The sequence below is a fragment of the Plecotus auritus genome (assembly GCF_963455305.1).
Source record: "Plecotus auritus genome assembly, chromosome: 9".
Taxonomy (NCBI): domain Eukaryota; kingdom Metazoa; phylum Chordata; class Mammalia; order Chiroptera; family Vespertilionidae; genus Plecotus; species Plecotus auritus.
In genome coordinates, this window is record NC_137783.1 from 87,182,305 (window position 1) to 87,203,831 (window position 21,527).

Consider the following 21,527-nt stretch of genomic DNA (forward strand, 5'->3'; position numbering starts at 1 on the left):
ATACAGTATAGGAGAAAGCATGTAACAAATGAATGGATATAATGTTTCGTGAAAAATACAAGACATAAAAAGCTTCACATGATTCCAAAAGTAGCAAAACCAATCAGAAGTCAGGATACTTTTTTGCAGAGAGGTAAGAATAAGGATAGTGACTGTAGGAGACCCAAGTTGGGTCTCTAGTTTTTAGTAATGTTTTGTTTCATGACCTGGATTGTGGTTGCATGGGCATGTTTACTTTGTAGTAATTCATTGAGTTGTACATTTAGATTTGTATACATGGAGATTTAAAAATGCCTTGCCCTGCCCTGGCCTGCACAACAAAAGGGTCTCTGGTTTGATTCCTAGTCAAGGGCATGGACCTGGTTTTCAGGTTTGAATCCCTGCCAGGATCAGGACTTGTGCAGGAGGCAACCAATCAATGTGTCTCTCTCACATCAATGTTTCTCTCTCTCTCATATCTCTGTCTCTCTCCTCGCTCACTTTCACTCTTTCTGAAAACCAGTGGAAAAAAAAATTTTCTTGGGTGAGTATTAAAATAATAATAATAATAAAAAGTCTTGCCTTTTGGAAATAAGGTCTCAGTCATTTAGTAATGAGCAATTAGTCAATTACAAGTAATAATTGGCATTTTTATAAAGTATGTCTTTTATAAAGCTTCCTTTTTCTTTTTGTATTCAAGCACTTTATAAAACTTCTCCATTTCTTAGTATAGTAAGCAAGACCATATCTATATCTGTCTGTTCAACACTCATTGAATTAGTATCTCTCTGCCCCAAGTACATTGTCAATTGCTTAAGATATAAACCCAGCCCTCCAAAGGGAAAATACTTTGTTGTAATTTGATAATTCTCAAATGGGTCAGTCTAACAGAATGGCAACAAAATATTTCAAGTATTTGTAAAATTAAATGAGTTGATGTCTGCATTTGTGATTTCATTTTTTGCATGGATGCTCTGAGTGTGCAAGTGTATTTTATGTGATAGAGAGTGAGACTGTGGATGGACGTATGATATGAGCTCAGGATGACTAAGTTTAGAAGTGAGACAACCCCTGTTTAGAGCTGGTCCAGTAAATTCACTTGTGTCAAAGTTTGAAGAAATAGAAAATACTTCCGAATATGATAAAATATATCAATACTCCTTTGGTTCTTTATGTAAATAAAACAATATATTCAGGCAAATATTCTAATATTCTTGAAGATAAAATGGTTCCTTTAAAATTTTAATAAGAAAATATTTGAGAAGTGGGTTGGGTTAGAAAATTTCCTCCATGAAGCAATGTATCCAGAAGCAAATGAAACAAACACAATAAACAATAATTAATTGCTTTCTAAAAGAACTCTACAGAGTTGCCTTTCAATGGAACAGGGGAAGGAAGAAGTTAAGAAACTGAAATGTTACTTCTTGTTAATTTCCTGCTAATTTTTAAAAAAATAGGTTTAGTTAGCCTTCCAGCCTAAGAAAACACTCCACGAAGAAAATAAAATAATAGTGACATGAAAGCTCTTGGATTTAAATAAGGGTCCACAGAATTTCAGAAAAGGAAGAGTAGAACTGGCGCCTAATTTTGTTCTTATGGTTTATTTTTTTATAGTCATATTTTTATATAGTCATAATAAAAAGACAAAGAGAATCTGTAAAACAGCTGCTACCCACACACCATATGGAAAATAAAATAGCCTTTGCTTTAGCCTTTTGGTGACTGGCTTCATTTCAGCTTCTTTTCCTCCTTGAATGTGTATCTGAAATTCCATTTCTCTCTCTCTCTCTCTCTCTCTCTCTCTCTCACACACACACACACACACACACACACACACACACACACACACACACAGGCTCCCACCTTCTTATATACCAATTAAGTGCAATCTGCCCAGTCTCCTGCTCTGATGATTAGAGTCAAATCACAAAATAAAATTATAAGAAACAATCTTACCTCTTCTCCCCTTCAAAAAATCCCACTGCAACTTATTTTGCAGAGCAAAACACAACTGGTGTCTTTTCAGTGCAATCAACAAGTGGAAATGGCTCTAGGGACATGTCTGAGATGAACTTCTGAGTTTCCTCTGCTCTGGAAGGTCTAACAGGGGTCCTCAAACTTTTTAAACAGGGGGCCAGTTCACTGTCCCTCAGACCGTTGGAGGGCCGGACTATAGTTTAAAAAAAAAACTATGAACAAATTCCTATGCGCACTGTGGGCCCGGGACGAGTCGGCTGCTAAGCAGGACAGGCAGCAGCACCCGGCGGGCCGGATAAATGTCCTCGGCAGGCCGCATGTGGCCCGTGGGCTGTAGTTTGAGGACGCCTGGATAAACATGTGCAAGTTTTGAACATGGCCTAGGAAAAGGAGATGCTAGGGCTGCCTTTATTGAGGATTATAAAGTGGGATAAGTTATTTTGTCTTTTGTTCCTCTTAATAATAAGCACAAAAGTTTTGGAACTGAAACTAGGACACCCCATTTCTCCCCCACTACAAAAATACATTGTTGCTTATTGTTGAAATTATTTCAGTCATTAAAAAAAATGTTAATAATACTCTTACACATGGCCACAAAAAGTACAAGCACCATAAACTTGGTAATCATGGGGGGATTATTTTACAGGTAGAATAGACAACAATATTAAAAATAAATTAGTCTAGAAAAATTTTCTTTTTAATAACTATTTTATTGATTTATCATTTTATTTAAAAAAATGGAGGGCATTTTAGGAACAGAAGCATATGCTCATGCAAACAGAAACATACCCATTTAGGGTATCATTTATTCACACTGGTGTTTCTTCAGAGGATCTGAATGGTAAGAAATCCTTGGGTAATTATGGGTATGAGAATTGTATTGTCCCAATGCCTTTCTCTCTCTTTTATTAAAATTCTCCATAAATATCCTTTCTTATTAGATTGAAGGCAGGGCTAGATCTTATTAATATTTGTGTTTCTACTGCCTAGCACAGTGCTTCATACTTAATAAATGCTGCTAAGGGGGGAATGAAAACACGAATCATCTTACATTCCATTGTCACATGGTTACCTTCAGTATTCTTCCTGATCTGGGAAAATCATAGAGAAGATGATGAAATTTGGCCTTATCTTTCTTTACTCCCCCTTCCTGCCAGACTAGCAAACGCACTGATTTTGTATGCACAAAAAACCACGGTGTCATCGGACACCTTGAGTGGCTCTGCTCTAGGATTCAGGAATTACCATTCACAGGACCCTTAATGCTGGTGGCTTCATAAATTCAAAACTGAACCTAATACTTTATGTACAGTGGCCAATGACATGAATGGCAATACAGAAGGGACAGTCATGCTTATTCATGAGTCAGACATTCAATAAATACAGCTCATTTTCAATCATGCTGCTTGTCATAAGTTAGAAATTTCACATATCTCAACGCCAGAGCTTTCTATATTTAGTCTCTGCAGCCATGAAATCTCAAGCTACTCACATGTAAGTAATTCAAATTTTCAAATGGTGGTTCTACGAGAATGTCAACAAAATTGTTTAAATGTTTGTAAAATACAATTAGATGAATTGGTGTTTCAATTTGTGATTTCATATTCTTTTTTATTTTCTCAGATGGCCATTTTTGTGAGGTAGTGGTAGACTTGTAGAAAGCAGCCTTAAAAGCTTATTGAAAAGACCATATTGTTTTCCTTTCATACCAAAATCCTAATCTAGCCTAATTGTGACATTTAAAAATGCCCATGGGTGGACTCACTTAGCAATTAAAAGGGATGAGATTACTAAAATGTCCTGAAGCCCTTGCCATTGAAGTCATGTCCTGGTGGGCTAGGGCTGTCATCCTTCCGACTCTATCTTTATGCACAGCATTTCTACCATCTGTACGAGGTAGAGCAATTAGTCTTTTTAATAACAAAAATTAGCCAATTTGATTTGAATTAATTGGTTAATGTATTTGAAAGTGCTGTTAGTTGCAGATGAACATAGTTTAAATCAAAATGCTTGGTTCATTATTTTTTACATCAATTAAGACTTCCTTGTCAAAGATGAAAATGTCATTGTGGGTAGATTATTAAATGGCATCTGGGGAAGCCTCCTACTGAAAGCCTTACTGCTGCCCTATAGAGTAGATCAAGAAAAAAAAAGGCAAGACCAAGCAAAAGGAGCTACCAGGACTTAGATCAAGACCTCAGGTTAGGAATAAAAACTAAAAACAACAACAACAAAAATTGAAATAGAGTTTCCCTTGTTGGACTGTGAACTTCATAATGGCAGGGACTGTGTAATTTTTCCTGATTGTTTAACCCACACACTGCACCAAAACATAGCAGCCATTTCATAAGTATTCTCTGATTAAGTAAATGAATGAATAATAAAGATAAATGAGGTTCAGACAAAACACACAGAAAGTCAGATCAGGGACGTGAGATCTAAATTTGCTGATCCAGGTCACAGAGTCAGGATCAGCAGTCCTGACTGCTGATCTCTCAACCTGTCCTCACTCTGCTTCTCAGTTGACTCCTGCAAGTGATAGAGATTTGGGTGTGAGAGATCAGGTAAGCATATGAGAGTTTTAAGGACTTTATTGCCCTTGACAATGTTCATTTTCTCTGCAAATGACACTTGTTGAAGGGCAACCTTCCATGACTAGTAGAACAGAAAACACAAAGATTTCAGAATCAAGTGAACCACATGTAGCTTCAACTTTGATTATTTATTAAGGATAATGTGTTGAGATGTTATTCTTTGTTAATGCAACATATTCCAGAGATACAGTTTACCAATATCAAAATGGTAGTTGAGTATGTACTTAACAGAAACCATATCCTAGAAGAAAATAAATCTGTGCACACAACTACGGAAATTTGTTCTTATTTTCTGTTACCCCTCCTACTATTCTGGGTACGTCAAGGGAAATTTCTCATATAGAAGTCTCATTGTGACTTCTTTTAATAGCTTCTTTTCACTCTTGTCTGAGGTGAATATAATTTTCTGCAGTGGTCAATTAGACTCACTCATTGTAATCATTGACAGGTGTAAAAACATATTCAGATGTTAGGTCTGGTTCTTCACTATCTCTGATACCAACATTGAAGAGTTGTGATTCTCAAAACACCTTGGAACCCTGACAAAAGACTTAGAGTATTCTACAACAAATATAACTGTTGCTGGGATGAGTGCTCTGATTTGAGGTTCTCTCTTCCCAAACTGTTGTCACTAATCACAATTTAGATAGCAGTAGTATTCGTTAGGGTATTAGATGCTTATTGCCTGAAGTAACTAAATTGATAACATAAAAGATATTTATTTCTCATTTGATTATGGAAGTTATCTGAAAATCAACAGTAGCCTCTAAATCCAATAGACATCTATATATATAAAAAGCCAGTGACCAGAATGACCAGAACGACCGGTCGCTATGATGCCCACTGCAGATGGCCAACCAGCCCGATCTGGGTGGGGCCAGCAGGCCAACCTCCCATGTCCTCTTCCACCCCCCACCAGCCCGGCCCCGATTGGCCCCCGCCTCAGGGAGGGCTGGCCAGACCCCACCCATGAACGAATCCATGCACCGGGCCTCTAGTTTAAAATAAAATACAAACTCTTTCTATAACCTCCATATCACTATATAATCTTATCTCTGCCCACCTAGCTGTCTGACTATCTTTAATTTGTCTTGATCTTGCTTAATCGCTTAGCAGCTTTAGTAAACATAGTAGGCCATTTTCTTCTTTTTGATCAGCAATTTTAGTTTCTTTGATACCTCTCATACTTGGGCTCTCTATCCCCATGCCAATATCATGCTGATTGCTCCTCTCTAATTAAACATGGAAATGCTGAGTGCATCAGGACATAGCTTAGCACCACCCCTCCCCATTCCTCCTCCCATATTCTCCTTTTCCCTCTTCTCTTCTGGAAATTTGTCCTTAGGTGTTTTCAACTAGTAAAAAGGCCTTAAATACCACCTCTATGACTGCCACCTTTATGTTTTCAGCACTGATCTCTTATTAGACTCCAAACTCACATATTTTACTGCTTACCTGTCATATTCTCTTAGATTTCTAATAAGCATTTCAAATTGAATTTAGCCAAAATAGAATTACTTTTTACCTTGAAATCTGTTCAAGTCAGTAACGTAGGAACCATTTCCTTTCCATCCACATTTGATCAGTTAGCAAATCCTGCTGACCTGCCTCTAAAATATGTCTATTTTTCTCCTGCTCCACTGTTAGGACCCAGTCTAAGTAACCATCATTTCTTGCTTGGATTATTGTGATAACCTCCTAACTTCTTCTCCCGAACTTTCCCCCCTCCTTGTATTCTTCACTAAGAACAACCAGAGCCATGTTTTGAAAAAAAATCAGACACATTTGCCCCAATGGCTTTCCATTTGAAATAAAATATAATTTTTTTCTATAACATATATATTCCTACGTAATTTGTCTCTGTCCACAAAACTCTCCTACTACTTTTAATTCCATTCACACCATTGCTCACCAAGGTGCAGTAGCCCCATTTCCTTCTGTTCCTTAAAGGAACCAGATGTGTCCTACCTTTGAACTTCTATATGTATTCTTATCTAAGTTTATTTTACTCACTTGTTTGCTTGTTTATATTTTATTTGTCTTCCCATTAGAATACAATACTTATAAAAGAAGAACCTTTTCTAACTTATTCACGCATTTCAATTCAGGGAAAAAAGGAGAGGTAGTCCTGAAAACCACCTCCACTCCTTTCAAAATGGCACCCAGTGCCTTTATAGTAACTAGCTCTTTCAGATATTCTAGGTAAAGCTGCAATAATAACCAAACAAATGACACACACACACACATATATATATATATATATATATATATATATATATATATATATATATATATATATATATTGTTTTTTGTCACCATGCTTAGAATTCTACCATTAGTAAATATAGCTAGGAGCTAGGATTGTGGCTGGGATAGAATAGAGGAGAAAGATAGTGGTGAGATGAAATATTAAGCTTTAGGGCATTACTACCTTTTAGTAATATTTACTTGGGGAGATCATTTACTAAGAGAAAAGAAAACTGATAAAAGAAAAAAATAATAAGATGATGAAAGCCCTAAGTTCCAGGGTAGGTAAAGTGAAGAACAGAGGTAGAGTTCTCCTTAACGGGATGAAGAATGCAGAACATAGAGGATGGGGATGATGCTGATAAGCTTTACTTACATCACCCTTATTTTTAAATCTACATGCAACTATACAGTTTCGAGATAGTCTCAATAAAAAATCATCCCTGCTGGTTATATTCTACTTAAAATAATAGTTAATATCATAGTTGGCCACTGAAGTATATAAAGTTTTAATTATTTTCTGATTATAAAAAGTATACATTTAATTTCCCCATTAACAAGATATTGATTTCTTTGGTAACAAGATGCCATATTTTTAAAAATACAATTTATAATGCACTATAAAATTGCATAAATGTTCCTATGCCCTTGAACTTTATGTTGTTTCCATATGTAAAAATAGTTGTCAGAATTTGAGTTGATTTATTTCAATTTAAAAAAATGTTCCAGCCCTAACCGGTTTGGCTCAGTGGATAGAGCATCGGCCTGCGGACTGAAGGGTCCCATGTTCGATTCCGGCCAAGGGCATGTACCTTGGTTGCGGGCACATCCCCAGTAGGGGGTGTGCAGGAGGCAGCTGATCGATGTTTCTCTCATCGATGTTTCTAGCTCTCTATCCCTCTCCATTCCTCTCTGTAAAAAATCAATAAAATATATATATATTTAAAAAAAAGTTCCAGAATTTGATTCATTTCCTATTAATGTTTGATCCTTAGAAATATTCCATTTTTGCTTGTGATAATTTGTCTTTTTGAATGAAATAGGCTTAGCACAAACATTGTGCTCTGACACTTCTGAGTGCTACTGTTGAATGATCTTGATCCTGATCTCCAGGCAAGCCTTGATCATCAGCATTCCATGAAACCTCACAGAAAGCTGTTACTACAGGTAAATCATGGCGAGAGCACCAAGGTTAGCAGGGTCTCTGCGTGCCATACCCGCTGGGAATCTTAGGCCTCATCTTTCTGAGTTTCTCAGCAGCATTTGACTCAGATCACTCCATCTTAAAATTCCTCTTTTGGCTTCTGAATTTCTTCAGTGTTTCCCTTAGTTTCTTTGGCCAGATCCTTTTCTTTTCTGAGTTCCAAATGGTGAGGCACCCGAGGGTCAATTCTCAGACATTCCTATCAGCACCCGGTAATCTCAGCCAGCACATGCATAAAAACCATCTGTACACTGATGATTCCTCAGAGCTACAGCTCTAACTCTAACCTTTTTCTTAACACAAAACCTACTTGACTACTATTTTTGGAAATAAAAAGGCTTATAAAGTTTAACACATCTAAACAGAATCCTTGATTTTTTTTTTCCTCTGAAAAATGTGCTCTTCTCTATTTCTCATATATGTAATTGATATGTCACTCACTCACTTTCTTGGGTCAAAAATCTCTGGAATTATCTTTGGTAATGCTCCACCTCCAACTTATTATCAGATCCTGTTATACATCCAATTCAAAATATATCTTAAAAGGTCCATTTCTCATTAACTCCACTGCTACGGTTCTAGTCGAAAGCAACCTCATTGTTACCTAGGTTGTACCAACTGTCTTCACTGTTCCCCCTGAGGTCCTCTCTGAAGTCTATTCTCTACCCTCTAGACTGAAAGAGGCTTTTAAATGTCATATCCTGACTTGACTCTTTAACATCCTTTAATGGCTTCTCCTCATAATTAGGATAAAATCTGAACTCCTTTTTTTTGCAGTTCACAAGACCCTGTGTAACCTGGTTTTGTCCTGGCGATTTCTCCATCACTATGCTGCCAACCTCCCTGTTGTTCACTGCTGTCTCACAGGAATCTCTTCTTTCCAGTTATTTGAACAAGGCCAGCATGCTCTGACTTCAGAGCCTTTGAGTTTGCTGCCCTCTCTGCTTCGCTCTCTCATTTGGTCATGTTTCTGCTCAAATGGCAAAACCTCAGAAAGGATGACTTCTCAAACCTCAAAAAATAGCTGACTCTTTCACTCTCTACCTTCATGTCCAGTTTTATTTTCTATACAGAATTTATCATCACTTGATATTATGTCACACACTTATTTGTTAGCTTGTTTATTGCTTGTCCTCCCTACTACAATATAAGCGCCACAAGAACAGCGACTTTATTTTTTTGTTCATTGTTTTATTCCTAAGCATTTAGGTCTGGTCCTTAGTACACCTTCATACATATTTGTTGAATTAATAAATGAATGGTTTATTTTTCAGGAAGAGAAGAATTGTGCACAAATCTAAATCATATGTGATCTTTGCAGGACCTCACAGAAAGCTGTTATTACAGGTAAATAAATCATGGTGGGAATGTGAATGTCATGCTCTGAGGGCAGGCAGCAAAAAGGTTGAGGGGGACTGGCTGTGTGAGAGGAGCACCACTTTGACATATAGGAGACTGGATTCTCATTCTCCTGCACACCAGAACACACTCCGTGGCTTTCTAAAAAGCCACTAGACGCTCCGATTGAGGGATCTAGGTGGATCTATATTTACAGAGTTGTTTTAGGTTGGTTTTCTTAGAAGCAGAGCTTGAGACAGAGATTTGAGTGCATTTGATTTATTGTGAGAGTGTTTACAGGTAGACTGCAAGGAAGGGAGGAAAGGAGAATGTGAAAGAAGAGGGAGCTGAGCAGAGTGTGGTCCCAGGTAATCTAGCCCTGGTAGGATGCACACAGCGATGCTCTGAATTATAAACTGCATCATAAATTTGTTTCCTCCTTGAGGAAGGGACCAGCGGACTCTCAGTCAGAGTCAGCCATTGGCCTTGGGTTGGGTTGCCTTTTGTAGGGAAGGTGACTTTCCAGGTAAGACAGTGCCCCTCGGTAGAGGGCAATTCCCCAGAGAGAAGCTGAGAACCATTAGCCAGCACTCACAGCGGGTGGGGGATGGTGCAGTGGCCCAGTGAAGGGGAGCTGGGAAGAGCACCCCAATATCTTCTATATTGGTGTTAAAAGAGGATGATTGTGAAGCAGATATTCATTCACTCAACAAATATATATTGTAGGTGCCATGAACCGAGTACTACCAGTCCTGGTGATCAGACATGGTCCCTGAAGCATGGATAGGAAAAAGAGTGATTTTAATAAAATAAATGTGCAATCATGATAAGATAAATACTAAATTATCTATCACCAAATAATGAATTGAAGCAAGACCGTAGAGAAAAATCCATGATTTTTGTATAGGTAATGTGTCCTTATACATGGTCCTTGCTGTAACTTAGAAATATTGTAAAAAAATTGTTTATCACAGTAATCATTTTCTAATGCTAGCTGTATATTAATCAAATAGTTCTCAGACATTATTTAAAAACTCAAATAGAATGAGGAAAAGCTTGTGTTGGTTTACAAGTTCTATACTTGATCATTTTTGAAAAATCAAGATGATTTTCTCTTAGTGGGGTTAAAACAGCAAAAAAAAAAAAAAAGTTTAAAGTCAACTGAGATCTTGGGTTGGATGCTAATTCTTTTTTGTCTTTTCCTATCAATGACTGGTGAAGGTGAGAACAAGAGCTACGTGAGGAATAGGGATCTTGTTTTTGTGGAATATTCAAGTTCACAGACTGCCCACACTCCTGAAGGCTAACATTTCATTAAGTTGATGAATTGTTATAAAATGTTCACCATTATAAGGCTGACATAACTGTGTTTAAAAATAGAAAAATTTAAGGAATGAAAAGTCATTTCAGTAAAAAAGTACAGATCACAAAGCTCCAAGCAAATTTGAGAAGTTAGCAGTAGGGGGTAAGATTTGCCAAGGATGATATAGTAGAAAGACTTGTTTTATACATTTAATTATTAGAGGAAAATAACAAAAAATTTTAACAACCAATAATTGGATAACAGTAAGTAGCCACCTGTAGCTATTGAAATAGGTCTATTTTCATCTGTCTTTTTTTAAAAAAATCTTTGCATGGTGCTATGGAAACGTACAAAAAATAAGCCAGCTAATGAGCAACATAATACATGTCCATAAAGTAGTATATTTCTTACTTTCTTTGCCACAAAGAAAAATTTCAAAGGAATGTAATTCTGTTATAATGTCACCAAACCAGCTCTTTAGGAGAATACAATGCCAGCAGAAATAACAAGGCTTATTTTCAATAATTCTGTTCATACCTCAAATCCCTGTGGTCTTCCTAGACTCTCTTTCATATGTTTCCATGCAATAAGAATCTCTGACATGGACACACTTGTAGCTTTGACATCTGTGGGAGCGGCACTGGGTTCTGTATGAAGGAAAGTGGAAATAATAAACCACAATGGTAGCAAGTTATGTCTATCAAAGGTTTTACTTTTCCCACCGTCTTTTTGCAATGAAGTACTGTGGTAGTTCCAAAAAACATAAGATAAAAAGACGATCTTTTTGGATTTCTATACTTTGGTCAGTTCTCATCAAACCTTACCAACAAGAAATGACAAATCTAGGAAGATGAGCAGAGAAGATCTTTATCCTTGGATTAACTAGGACATTTCTGGAGAAGTTAAATTGTTTGACTTAAATTGCCTGCCATCTACCATAATGATCAAAAGAAAGAAGTAGGAGTCACGATTGGCTTTTTTTTTTTTTCCTGTGCTGTTTGCATTCAAAACCATTATATATTTATTTCCCTTTAGGCAAGTAGCTTCACCTCTTCCTAAGCCCAGGTCCCTTGCAATGTGGACATAATAAGAGTACTTAGCTGAGAGATTTTTTAGATTATTTTTATTTATTTTTATTTTTTTCCCCATTGACCTCCCCCCAGCCTCCCCTTTCCCCCAATACATACCTTTACCTGCCCCCCCAGTGTCTTTTATCCATTGGTTATGCTTATATGCATGCGTACAAGTCCTTCGGTTGATCTCTTACAGCCCCCCACCCCCCAAACCTCCTTTTGGAATAACACATACAAAATATTGAGCACAGTCCTTGGTACTTAAAATATTCATCCACAAAATACCACTTATTATTTTAGCTTTTTAGCCTTTGCAGGCACAAAAAGTCTAAATTACATGAGTTGTTTTTATTGTCCAACCACAAAACCACATTTCCATGATTGTATAAGGAATATGTTATGAATCACGGTATTTAAAAGGCATGCGTTGACTTTTAAGACAACTGTAGAATGAAAAGGAAAAGTCCCTGAAGGTCTACAGGCTGTTCCTATGCTCAGTGACCTTTCTCACTATTTTTTTTTCAAATGCACCATGTCTGATTGGCATCCATCAAGAGCAGCACTTTGAGGTTGCACTTGATGTGAGGAAAAAAAAATATTTTCAGCTTTGACACTGCAGAATCATAAATACTATGTCACAAACACATATTCAATGAAATGACAGAATAAAGGCTATACATTAGTTCAAACAATTCTGTACAAATTTGATTTAAAAAACTATCCCTTAAAAATTGTAGAGACTTTAATATTAACTCCATATCACTGGTAAGAGCTCAGATTACTCTGATGAAATGTTTTGTTGTTGTTGTTTTTTGTTTGTTTTAGATTTAGGTAACCATATGCCAAAGACAGAATTCTAAATAAAATTTTTAAAAGTCATTATGAGAAATATAGAAAGGATTCCAACCATGTTTTCTTTGAGATTTTTCCTTTTCTAATGGAAGGTGGTCATACATCTTTTTGGAGAGCCTATGTGTAGTATTAGTTGAGAAATGTCAATCAAACATCTGCCTTTGTTATTGTAAAAGGAGTCCACAGAAGATTTTCAAAGGTACATGTTTGCACAGAGAATGATTTTCTTTTGGTAAAGCATTCATTAAGATCACATGCTATGATTGTGTTAATTCAAAGTGCTGTGGTGAATTCATATTCATCTTTACATGGAAGCTGACATAAATTTCTGTCATGGTATACACTTTAATTTCTCATTCTGTCCCTCTTTGAATATATTTTATTCTTTACTTTTGCTAGTGGTTTCCCTCATCTGACTTTGCAGCTGCCTGTTATTAGTGCATTTACCTGATTTTTAAAAAATTCTGAGGAAAGCTTCTACTATTTTATTCTAAAATTCAGGTAGGCAGGCTTGCAAACATTTTTTTTTCATTGCTATTTAACAGAAGTAAGATTCTTGATTTTGCAAGGAAAGGCAAGGCAATGCTCATGTTCTTAAGATGTGTACACCCTGATATCCAGGAATTAGGATATGATCTACGGATTTCAAAGACAGCCACTCAGGGTAAATTGGCTATTTGGAAGCAGTTTTGCTTATCTTTTAAATGAATGCATTGCAGAGATTTGTATGCCAAATGCCTCATTTCAGCTTTTATATTACTGAAGCAATTATATCTTTGTCAAAGGAGATTGCAGGAGGGTAAATAATTTCAGAAGCACAAAGTACGTGGTTAGGTGGCAGCTTTTATATCTCTTTCCAAGTCTAGAAAAAGAAAGTATTTCTCTATCAGCTTTCTGTAGCACTACACAAATTTAAGTATTTTCAGACATAAGAAAGTTTTAAAAGAGTAAAAAATAAGAAAAGTTAAAATAAGATAAATATTCAGAAACCTATTTCCCAAACAAGCATCCTGATTTCTATTTATAAGCTCTGAGGATATTAAATCAGGGTCAAACCCAAGCTGACATTTCACATTTGCATTCTTGCAGGCTAAACATTATAGTTGCATCTAATTAAATAAGGGTAAATAAATCAAGAACTGAAGAGTCATTTTTTTTCATTTGTTTCACCTTCTAGATGTAAATAATATCAGAAGTAGATGGCATATTACACCAAAATAATACTAAACTTGAAATTTCAGCAAGTGAAATAATAATCTTAGTCAGTTTACATCCAAGGGTTTCAGTATGTGTCATTTATAGCCAAGTGAATATTCTTGTGTGAATCCAAAAGTTTGTCTGTAATACTGCAGTGAAGGCCTGGGAGGGGGTGGAGCGGGATGGAGGGAGTCAATGGGAAGAAAAAGGAGACATCTGTCATACCTTCAACAATAAAGATAAATTATAAATCAATCAATCAATCATTTCAAGCTCTAACAATAAAGTTTGTCTGTAGGCAGGAGTAAATGACTGGGTCATAGTATGTCTGGGTTGGATTGGAGCTAGCTATTTGGGTATCGCATTGTCCCTGAATGATGGAAGGTCATAACTAGAAAGAATTTTCCAGATACACTTGGATCAAAGCTCACAATAGATGGGCAGTTGGTCTCCAGTCATCTTTTGTTTGCCTAAATAATGCATTAAATTAATTTATTCTAACATTTCATATAAAAAATAAAAGCTTCTGGCTTCTTTGGGGAAAAGAAGGGTAATATCAATCCTGAATACTAGGGTGTTGGTAGATGGAAATTAGCAGCTGGCCCCATTAGTCAGGGCATGTTCTTTCTGTAGAGTCCCTACTAGTCCCTATTTTATCACACTGAGAATACTTCACTTATTTCTATTTCTTACCTGACCTCTATAAGCTTTGGGATTATAAACCTATGTTTTAAACCCATGTCCTCATTTTGCAGAGGAAAAATGTGATATACCTAAACTCTGCTTCCAGCTCTGCACGCGTCCCAACTAGAACTCATGTCTGAAGAGTTCTTTCCTCTGTTATAAAATGGACACCAAGGAAGTGGCTGGCTCATTCTCCATCTCTAGTCAGTTTGAAGGCATAGAGAGAGAGTGCATAGGAAACATATATAGTTCACTCTCTTGCTGCCCAATTACCTCCAAATAACTGACAGAGTAATAAATGGAATAAAATTTAAAAATAAAGCGTGGCTTAGTGGTTGAGTCGTTTGATTTCCAGTCGGGGCACATGCCCAGGTTGTGGGTTCGATCCCCAGTGTGGGGCATGCAGGAGGCAACAGGTCAATGACTTTCTCTCATCATTGATGTTTCTATCTCTCTCTCCTTCTTCCTCTCTGAATCAATAAAAATATATTTTAAAAAAGAACAAACAAAATAGATAAGGAGCAAAAACAGGTAATAATTGCCAATTTTTGAGCATTTGACATGTGTCAAGCCCTATTCATATTTCTCATATATATTAATTGATCCTCTAACAACCCTACTGTCACTCTTTTCAGATGAGGAAATTGAGGGGCAGAGAGGATAAGCAACTTGCCCAAGGTCACACAGCTGCAAGAGGGGGGAGAGAGGTTTTGAACATGGCAGTTAGGGCTAACCACTATGCTATTCTGCTTCTGTGTATGTGTCTGTGTAGTACACACCTTTTGTTATTGCTCTCTCTTCTCCTTGCCCTTCCACTGCTGACTTCCCTCAGGACTATTGATGTTGGGATCCCCACCTGGGCTCTATAAGTCTTGCCAGAAACTACCTAGACCCCCACATTTCCTATTTAACCTGCCATGAGCTTACTATAAATTTTTAAAATCTTTTATGGAATTTTTGATAAATTAGAATCATAGCTGCACTGCTCCTCATAGATCCTGTCACATTCACGCATCTCTAAAACTCCCCTGATCTATAAACCACAGGATGTTTCCTGCCACTCTCACTTCTATTATACTCAGGTAATTTGATGAAAATTCAAGAATCTATTTCTGAGATCTTACCTGTGTTATATTTAATAGACTCAAAGACTTGAAAATCTCTCTCTCTCTCTCTCTCTCTCTCTCCCTCTCCCTCTCATATTATAATGAGGGCATGGTTAACTTCACTCCAATCTTGGCATAGGAAATGGACAGACTGATTGATAGATTTCAGTTTCTGTTAGATTGAAAATTTGGAACAGCATTACCATGTTCATGAATTTAGATGATACATTTGTATTAAGTGACCTAGCAGCAGGACTTCTCCAAGTAATATGAGGGGCTGTGCTTGTAATATCGATTATACATCTGACTTCCCAGGAGCAGTGGGTAACAGCATTAATCAAAAGAGGGTTTAATAAACTCCTTGGGAGAAGGGTTATGGTTTCATTATTTAAAAATTCAGTGAAGAACAGCTGTAGTTGAACTTTCACAGGCACTAATCCAAATGGATCATCTGGCAAAGACAGGAAATTATTTCTTGTATTTTACAATGAATATGCCAATTTATTAATTTTCTAGTTCACATAAATCCCACTGAGCTCAGTTTCAGCTAAAAACTGATTGGGGAAATAACACCTCATGAATGTTGGGTTTTAATTTGAGCTGTGGTAGCTCCATTTGCAAGGAGATAATTGCATATGATTTTATGAAGAGGAGGAGAGGTTTTTCGGTTTTAATAAAAATAAAAGCAGCACATATTTTACATACAAGACAAAAAGCAAAAAACAAAAATACATCACAACAAAAAAAACCACACGCACAATACACCACAACACTAGAAAAAGCTAAAGCTCATCACAAATAAACAAATATTTCAATCTATAATTAATCTATATTAATTTTTCCCCATATTTTTCTGTTAGATGTAATTGAATGTTCAGGTTATCTCCATTTTCCAAAGCTATGGTAATAAGAATTAAATGGAAAATGGGTGTAAGTTTGACAAATAAGTATGTCTAGAAATATGGAAGTAAAAGTCAATCTGATTTTTCATCTAGAAAAAAATCACCTTTATCACTTCCACCATACATTTTTAATACCACTTCTGTTGAAACTTTGCTCATCTTTAAAAACATTACAATTGTTTCCAAAATGAAGGTATTGTATAGGATTATGCCATACCCTTGTATCTGAAGTCAAGTCAGGGTTAGCGTGCATGTAAGTCTTGCTTGATTTAAAGAGTATAGGTAATCGATAGATGTGCAGGGTGCATGGAAGTGATGTCAGATGCTGCTTGGCACTGTTGGAGCAATTCAGGGTTACTTCTATTGTGGAAACCATGGAGCTTTCTGACAACTCTAGGGCAACAAGTCACCTCAGTGTCATGAGTCAAGGCATTTCCCAAGGGATTTACCTAATATCAATATGTATACATGATTAGTTCTTTTAATAACAGATCACATTCAAGGTTTTCACTATAATAATGTAATTCTTACAATAAGTTTTCTTGAGAGGAAAAGGAAAGGATGGGGGTATAGGGAATGCACATCAGCACATGTGGAAGTGTGTTCTGCATGTGAGATGTCATCCATGTGCCAGTGGGAAATGGGTAGATAACTAGTGCTGTCTTGTAGTCCTTGTGTTCTGTGGTTTCCTCCAATCAACATTAATTCTGTTAGCTGCATCTGATTCAGCATCCAGGACACGATTTCCTCCTGATTTGCTGTCAGCTCTAGGCAGGTATTGGGTATTTCTTTCTTTCTTTTTTTTTTTTTTTTTTTTTTAGAATTTATTTTTTTAATATATTTTATTGATTTTTTACAGAGAGGAAGAGAGAGGGATAGAGAGTCAGAAACATCGATGAGAGAGAGACATCGATCAGCTGCCTCCTGCACGCCCCCTACTGGGGATGTGCCCGCAACCCAGGTACATGCCCTTGACCGGATCGAACCCGGGACCCTTCAGTCCGCAGGCCGACACTCTATCCACTGAGCCAAACCGGTCAGGGCGGTATTGGGTATTTCTGATATGAATAGGGAGAACTATGCCCATAAACAGAACTAGAGAGCCATCTCACTCCTCTTATTCTGTATAAAAATACAGAGGGATTTTAGGGTGATAAAGAGGTGAACTAGGTTAATGAAAGAACAAACATGCAGAATTTGTCTTATGGGGAAATACAGTCTCCATCAGATCAGTTGGGCTTTGGGCAAGACCATGATGATGAAGGTACGCTGTGAATCTGTATGAACATCCATAGGTAGAGGGAGGCATCTGCACTGGCATGAGTCCAATATTATTTTATGCGTTTATTACAGGCCTTGACTCTTTAAAAATGGCTCAATCTGGAAAACCTTTACGCCTCTTCAAGTAAAGCAATTTGCCAAGTGTTTAAAAAAGGGTGTTGATTTCCTTCTTTTTAGTATATAACAAAAGTGGGTCTATTATTACCTGGGGAAAATTAAAATTGAAACGAGTATTTTAGGATGTAGAGTAAGTTGAAAAAATTTCAATTTTAGATTTGTAATGGCTTCCAGAGATGTTCCAGTTCAAAACTTTGATTTTTTAAAAATGTATTTTATTGATTTTTTACAGAGAAGGGAGAGGGATAGAGAATTAGAAACACTGATGAGAGAGGAACATCGATCAGCTGCCTCCTGCACACCCCCAACTGGGGATGTGCCCGCAACCATGGTACATGCCCTTGACCGGAATCGAACCTGGGACCCTTCAGTCAGCAGACTGATGCTCTATCTACTGAGCCAAACAGGTTAGGGCAAAACTTTGATTTTTCACATGGAGGAAGGTAAGGGTCAGAGAGATGGGTAAACTGCCTGGGATGCAGTTAGTGTGAGCAGACTGAACCCAGGCTCTTCTGACCCTAGGCACCGGCTCTTCCTTTCCATTGTACTGCCTTTCTTAGTTGACATGATTTAATGATGCTAAAAACTTTACTCATATTTACACACGAAGTTCCAAATTAGTAAATTTAATTAGTGAACAAGTGCCAAATATATGTTTGAATTTTGTTGTCAGAACAAAGGCAACTCTATCCAGATTTAATTTGCTGATATTTTTCATATTTCAGTCTACCAAAATAAATGAAGTGCTACTATGAAATGTTACAGTAACAACCTCAGTGTCTTTGAAAGAAAATATGCATATTTTCTATCTAGCTTGAAAGAGAAATCCCCAAAGGCAAACCATTCCAAGTGTAAGGAAACACAGTATTAACAGCCCATGGTAGCTGCTATAATTTCATTTCAAAGTGAAAGTTGACAAGGAAAGCACAAATCTGGATTTCTTAAAGGCAGCATTGGTGTTAACATACAAAACATGTGCACTAATGCCTCCAATTCATCTCATGTAACCTTTGGGGCTATGTGCTCGATGATTAGGTTGAAGAAATTTTAAGGCAACAAGAGTAAGCACTTCCTGAATAAAACATGTAGTTCAAAATAGATTTTTGGTGTAACATAATACAAAATGTTATTATATGTAATAACATAATACATTAATAAAATATTATTATATACATTCCTGATGATATAGCATAGGGTAGTGGTTAAAAGTATGAGCTTTGGAGTTACACACACTTAAGTTCAAATCCCGGGTCTACCATTTAACTACAGTCACTTAACAACTCTGTCACTTCCTGTATCAATTTGAGCATGTTACTTAACCTCTCTGAGCCTCAGTTTCCTGAACAGTAGATTGAGGCTTGAGATTCCTACCTCATATTTGGTTGTAAGAGTTATTATAACTAATATGGTCCACCAGCTCTAGCTGAAACACATCAGACATTTGAGATGTTAAGTGCATGGGTACATCATTGGAACATCTATAATTCCTTGTTATTACTTGGTTCTTCACTTTCCTGGTCATTCTTTTTTTAAAAAATATATATATATTCTTTATTGATTAAGGTATTACATATGTGTCCTTATCCCCCCATTGCCACCCCCTCTCATGTCCTCACCCCCTGGTGTCTGTAATCCATTGGTTAGGCTTATATGCATGCATACAAGTCCTTAGGTTGATCTCTCTCCCTTACCCCCACCTGCCCTTAACTTCCCTCTGAGGTTTGACGGTCTGATTGATGCTTCTCTGTCTCTGGATCTGTTTTTGTTCATCAGTTTATGTTGTTCACTATATTCCACAAATGAGTGAGATCGTGTGATATTTATCTTTCTCTAACTGACTTATTTCGCTTAGCATAATGCTCTCCAGGTCCATCCATGCTGTTGCAAATGGTAAGAACTCTTTCTTTTTTACTGCAGGGTAGTATTCCATTGTGTAGCTGTACCACAGTTTTTTAATCCACTCATCTGCTGATGGGCACTTAGGCTGTTTCCAAATCTTAGCTATGGTGAATTGTGCTGCTGTGAACATAGGGGTGAATATATCCTTTCTGATTGGTGTTTCTAGTTTCTTGGGATACATTCTTATGCTAGGATAAACTCTCTGCCTCTGCTTCAAAATCTGGCTCTATGTTAGACAAATATAAGGCAGCTTGTTTTGAAAAACTACATCTTACATAAATCAGAACCGACTTTTGTGCTTCAATATTTAAAGGGCCATATTTATATCCTCCTATGAACTCCAGTACAAAAAGATGAATAATTCTCTTCAGCTTTTTAAATCACAAATGTGGGCACAAAGGCAGTAAAAAGGTCAGTTTATAAAGACAATCATTATTTGGAAGGTCAAATAAGTGTTGCCTTTGGTGGAACATTTTCTCAGTCATTTGTCAAATTTAGGAAATGGAAGGCATTATTTTTACTCTCAGGGCCAATGGAAAATTTGCACCTTAATAGAAGGACTAAGAAGAAAAGCTAATTTTAGGGTAAGATTTATCATGCTTTCTCTCATTCAGAAAATTGGATATTTGTTTAAAAATTTAACAAAGCCCAGGATTTTGATGAAGAAAGCTGGGTAATGGGTTTACTGCCTGCTAAGTCCTGCCTACCTCATAATTTTATATTAAGAATTACATGAGATTAAGCATATGAAGGCAGTGTGCTACAGAAAAAATCAAGGATTTAATGATTACACAGACCTGAGCTTATTCTCAATTATAAGCTGTGTGACCTTTAACTTTTCTGAACTTGAATTTTCTTTTATCTACAAAGGGGATAGTAATGCCTATTAGGCAACATTGTCAAGGGGATTGAAAGATGTCACATGTGAAAACCTTCCAACAGGAAACCCTGTCTGAAACTTCTTTGTCAGTGCAATGTGGTGTGTATGACGTTAGTCATAAATACACGTATTTATTGTTCACATAAATGGTTTCTTCATTTAAACTTATTTTATATAAATTTAATGGGTTAAAATATAAAATTATCTAAATTGCAAACCATAGACGGTTGGTTAAATGTCCATCCAGAGAATAGAATATACTACAGCTATTAGTAATATTGTTATTATCATGGAAAGATATTTGCCATATATCATTAGAAAGTGAAGAACATGAAGCAACAGATAAGGAATGCTCAATTTTTTTAAATGAAAATTATTTGGAAAAATATATCTAAAAAGTATAGTGAGACTATAGGTGAGTTTTATTTTCATTTTGGTGTATCTGTATTTTATAATTGTACAATGATATCTCACCCATATAGCAAAATAAAATATTAAAATATATTGAATAAGAATAAGGATAAAGAAACTGACCTCCTTCAGCTGAGCAGATGACCACGATTTGACTGAAAGGTCCATCCCCTTTATTATTATAGACGCCAACTTTCACTTCAAAGGGAGTAAGAGGAGGGACACTTTCATCTCGATAAATGAACTTTGAAGCGTCAGAGGATGTCACCATTTTCTCTTTCCATCCGCGTGTTCCATTGGGCCTGAAAGCCACAATATAGCCAAAGCCCTCCCCATTCTGAAACTCTTCAGATACTGGCTAAAGAGAAAAAAAAAACAAACAAAAAAAAAACGCGATTAATTATAAGCAAAATAATGAATTAAATAATCCACTTCTTCCAAAAGTTTAAATTTTTAAAAATTATAGATAACTAAAGAAAAGAA

At 36.5% G+C, this 21,527-nt stretch overlaps 1 protein-coding gene across 1 annotated transcript in view; it reads right to left on the reverse strand.

The window, feature by feature from the left end:
* CNTN5 (contactin 5) overlaps positions 1-21,527 on the reverse strand; it is a 1,155,131-nt gene that overhangs the window by 35,432 nt on the left and 1,098,172 nt on the right. Inside the window, exons 20-21 of the mRNA XM_080642588.1 lie at positions 21,168-21,402; positions 11,180-11,289 (exon numbers count right to left, since the gene is read on the reverse strand). Of these exons, the coding sequence (XP_080498714.1) occupies positions 11,180-11,289; positions 21,168-21,402 (345 nt within the window). The remainder of the gene's footprint in view (positions 1-11,179; positions 11,290-21,167; positions 21,403-21,527) is intronic.